This window comes from Lathyrus oleraceus, chromosome 5 (genome assembly GCF_024323335.1).
Source record: "Lathyrus oleraceus cultivar Zhongwan6 chromosome 5, CAAS_Psat_ZW6_1.0, whole genome shotgun sequence".
Lineage (NCBI taxonomy): Eukaryota > Viridiplantae > Streptophyta > Magnoliopsida > Fabales > Fabaceae > Lathyrus > Lathyrus oleraceus.
This window is the reverse complement of record NC_066583.1, coordinates 515,617,746-515,622,749: the sequence shown is the minus strand read 5'-3', so window position 1 is coordinate 515,622,749 and position 5,004 is coordinate 515,617,746. Positions and strand designations below refer to the sequence as shown.

The 5,004-nt window shown below is 34.1% G+C and overlaps 1 protein-coding gene across 1 annotated transcript; it reads left to right on the top strand.

Annotated features, from left to right (window-relative positions):
- The first annotated feature begins 3,227 nt into the window (after nucleotides 1-3,227).
- Nucleotides 3,228-4,763, top strand: LOC127081752 (uncharacterized). Its single transcript, XM_051021972.1, has 2 exons — nucleotides 3,228-3,243; nucleotides 3,457-4,763. Exons 1-2 carry the CDS (start codon nucleotides 3,228-3,230, stop codon nucleotides 4,761-4,763), a joined length of 1,323 nt encoding a protein of 440 aa, XP_050877929.1.
- Nucleotides 4,764-5,004: the final 241 nt, after the last annotated feature.

Genomic DNA, 5,004 nt, shown 5'->3' with positions numbered 1-5,004 from the left:
TAGCACGGTTCCTTCGTATAGGACTTCCTTTCTTGCTTGAGCTTTCCTAAAACACAAACAAACATTATCCCCTCTTAAGGATACGTTAACTCCTTCTACTACAGGTGAGTAAGTCTCCAAAGGTCGAGCATCAGGTAGATTGCGCAGTGACGTTGTCCACTTAAAAAACACAAACCAACGGGAATAGTTTAGCCGAACTACGGCAACTCTGATTCTCATGTCCAGATGAGATACGTAGGCACGAGATGCGATGTCTTGTCGAGTTTGACTAACAACTAACACTAATTCTTTTCTCTCGCCCTCGTTGCGATTGAGACCTCCCCTTTCTCTTGCCCTAGTTGCAATCGAGACCCTTGCTTCCTGTGCAAGTTAGGTTAGGTGTGGCTTGCTTCCTGTGCAAGTCATGTTTAGGATAGGCTTGCTTCCTGTGCAAGTTAGCTAGAAACCTTAACTTAGGGATGACTTTGCATGACAACATCTAGGCTCGAGTCGTAGTCTCCCTAGTGTTGTGTCTCCCTCTGTTATCTGGTTAGGCTAGTCCTTTTTCCATGCGTAGGGGAACTACGTCGCCCTGATCCTCATACCAGATGAGGTACGTAGGCAGGAGATGAACTGATCTCTCCGGGCGCCCTTTTTTCTTTTTCAACCCTTTGTGTCCTCCACCCTTTGTGTGTGTTGTTGTGTGTTTGGAAGCTGATGTAAGTCCATCGAGTGACATTCGGGTTCCAGTGTGGTTTTGTTTGGTTCAGATGCTGATGTAAGTCCAGTGATTGGCATTCAGGCTCCACGTTTGCCTTTTCCAGTGTTTGTTTGTGTGCGTGTCAGCCGAGCTACGAATGCTCTGATTCTCCTTCGTCCAAAGAAGATACGTATGCATAGGATGCGACATCCTAGCGAGCATGTGTCTTTTCCCCAGTCCGAACTATTTCGACTCTGATGTCTATGCCTGATAGACTAAGTAGGCCCAGGATACGATATCCTGCCGAGTTCAGTTTCAGTCTGTTTTCTTGTGTCTCTTTCAGCCAGTGTGTGTGTGTTTGAGCAGTGTTTTAGCAACCATATTCCTTCCTTTTGTGCGTGGATCCCGTCGAGTACGACGGATGCGTAGGGGTGCTAATACCTTCCCTTCGCATAACCGACTCCCGATCCCATTCTCTTTGGTCGCGAGACCATGTTCTTTCCAGGTTTACTCTGAGCGTTTCCTTTCCCTCTTTTGGAATAAATAACGCACGGTGGCGGCTCTGTTGTTCTTGTTCTCCCGCCGGTTTTTCGCGTAATGCGACAAGTACCCACAAAAATACTCACAACGGATAGGGTAAAAACCTGCATACATGGGTACGAGCATGGGCTCGGGTAATTACCCATTTAAATTAGCGGGGATGAGTGCGGGGATGGATACCTTAGTACCCAACTCGCCCTATACCCTTACAATATATATTCATATATTTTAATTTATATTATTATATAAAAATAAATGTGTGTCAATTTTTAAAAATACATCAATTTTAAACTACTTCATGTTTAATATAAGTGATCATTTATTTCATAATTCAATAATAAAATTTTTAAAAAACTTTTTAATGTTGCTAAAAACTTAAAATAATATAATATTTTATACTTGACATATTTATTTTTATAAGAAATACGGGTAACATATGAGTGCTTAAAGTGTTTTCTGGCAAAGAATATTTAGAGAATTCCAGAAGTTGGAGACTCATCGAAATTGGAGAAGGTGTTTCCCTGAAATGAGATCATAGTGAAGAGTGGGAAGTGAAACCTCTTCTGAATCGGTAATGTTAGGGTTTTTTTTCTCTCAATAGGAGATGCCATCATCGTAATCTGAGCGATACGTTGGAAACACTTAGGTTTTATTCAAAGTTTATTTATTTAAAATTTTGAAACCATAGAATGAAAAAATATTTGCCCACCAAATTGATTTATTCAAATAAATATAAATAATATTTTTTTATTATATATATATATATATATATATATATATATATATATATATATATATATATATATATATATATTTTACTTTGAGTTAATACGCTAGATTTGCTAAGGAACTTATTTAGTATTAAATTTATTAATTTATATTAATTTTACTAGTATTTGAGTTTATTATTGTAAATTATAATTAAAATATCATAATTCCTTTCAAGAATCGTAGATTAATTGAAATAGTAGATTAATGATGTGGTAGTGCAAGTCTTCAATGGTTAACACTCTAGATTGAATCCATAAAAAGTGATATAGTGAAATATAGAATGAATGTGTACCTTAAACTTTAAGTATGGTGATTTTTATAAGATGGATAATTTAATGGGATTTTCACCGCTTATGGTTTAATGTTTGAGCATTTTCTATATTTGGCTTATAGTCGGTCTGATATAATTGCTCAAAAGACTTGTGGTATAGTGTTGAATGTGAAGTCTTTTGGAATCTATGTCAGTCCTATGATGTTGGTTATAGTTAGGGGTGTTCATGGGTGCGGATCGACTCACGAATTCACTGACCCAATTCAATTCAATCTATAAATTATCCGAACCCATTCATTTACAGGTATATCCAATATAACCCACAATAATCTGTATAGTTTTGATTCGGGTACCAGGTTTGAGTTTTGCAACTCATAAATCCATTGACCCAACCCATTGATGTGACTTTAATAATTTCTTATTATTTTAAATAAAAATATATAATTAATATCTAACTAATAACCATAAATTTTCTGAAAATAATTATTTTTCGCCAATAATACTACTAGACCAATGAACTTAAGTAATTCTAAGATTAAATGTTACTACCTCCGTTCCTATTTGTAAGAGACAAACATAAGAAATCACACAAACCAAGGAATATTTTTTTTAATTAATTTTTCTGAAAAATAAACTTGTACTTCCAAAAATACCCCTAAGTTAAACATTTAGTAGTATTAATGTTATAATTAAGCCAAATGTTGATATAATAAAAATTGGTCAGCATTTATTCTATCCAAAAATAATTACAACAAAAAAATTGGCTTTCCACATTCTCATCGTGAAAAATTAGATGCAAATTAAATTTCCCTCTATTTTTTTTATACATCTTCCCACCAAATTTTAAAAACCAAAATAATCTTCCCACCAATTTTGGTAGTATATTTGTCTTTTTTATATAAAGAGAGTTGGTGTTTCATTTCAATCATACTAGAAATTTAGTTTTCATCTACTAGAATTAAGTCCATGGCAGATGAAAATGGTGAGCAATCTCTTTATATATTGATTACTATGTGACACGTTAATATACTTGGCTAACATATATAGTTATATGCATGGTAATATACATGATGATATCCATTAATATATTTATACACTACCATTTTTCTTTTAGTTTTTTATTAATTTGATTGAGCAACACATATATGAAAGTCCACTGTGTGTTTTGATTATACGTTTTGATGATTTATTGCAGAGTCGGTGATAAGTGAAAGTTCTAAAAAACGGGGTTTCCTGAATAACGAAGATAGAAAGGCTATATGTCAAATATTGCTTTGCTCTAGTGATGCTAATGGAAATCTAATTGGAACTGGAGTAGTAGAACGGGTAGCGGCATCATACAATGTTCATAGAAGTGTTATTTATCGCATATGGAAACAATTAAAGGACACAGGTAATGTTTGTCATAATAGAACACAAAATTGTGGAAGGAAACGAGTTCAATTAGATTTGGAGTTAATGCGTCAAGTTCCATTATCAAAACGGTCAACCTATCGATCTCTCGCTTGTGCTCTAAATATTCCTAAGACATCATTGGTAAGGTTGCATAAGGTCGGAGTGATACGACGGCATACAAACACACTTAAGCCTTATTTAAAAGAGGATAACATGATTGCTCGTTTAAGGTTTTGTTTGTCGATGATTGACAAAAATAGCTTACCTCATGATCTGAAGTTTATTTCTATGCATAATATTGTGTTCATCGATGAGAAGTGGTTTTATATTACCAGGAATAAAGTTACTAATTACTTGCATGTGGATGAAGAAGAGCCACATAGAACCTGTAAAAGCAAAAATTTTATAAGTAAAGTTATGTTCTTATGTGCAGTAACTAGACCAAGGTTTGACAATGAAGAAAATGAGACATACTCTGGAAAAATTGGTATATTTCCTTTTGTGTATGAACAACCCGCAAGAAGGAGTAGTGTCAACAGAGTTGCGGGGACAATAGAAACAAAGCATATAGCTTCTGTTACAAGAGAGGTGAACAAAGCATACTTGATCAATAAAGTTCTACCTGCCATTGAGAACATGTGGCCAAGAGAAGATGTAGGGAAGAAAATCTTTATTCAGCAAGATAATGCAAGGTCACATATTAGTAAAGATGATCCGGATTTTTGTCGTGCGGCAAGTGAAAGTGAGTTTGATATTCAATTGACATGTCAACCCCCTAATTCACCAGATTTGAATGTCTTAGACTTAGGCTTTTTCAATGCCATTCAATCTTTACAGCAAAAGGAACCGGTAAAGTCAATTGATGAGCTTGTTGGTGCAGTTCAAAAAGCATTTGATGAGTTTTCTACTGTGCAATCCAACAAAATTTTTAGCACTCTTCAATCATGCATGATTGAAATAATGAAGATAAATGGATCTAACAAGTATAAAATTCCCCATATGAAGAAAGACATGCTATATAAACAAGGTGGCATACCGGTTCAAATGAGTTGTGATTCTTCACTGGTACAAGAAGTCACTGAATATCTTCAAAATTATGATTCTTAATTTTTTCTTTTACATGGAATGCAATATTATAAGAATACTTAATGATACTGCAATATTATAAGAATATTTAGTAGTGTTATTTTTTGGAACGTTATATATACTGCATGCTTTTTAAGAATTTCCAACTATATACTTCATTCTTATCATTACTATGTTCTATTCTAAAAAAATCTATTTTTATTAAAAAAAACAACAATAGCAGTAACATATGAAAAACAATAGAAATAAGGTACTACTCGTT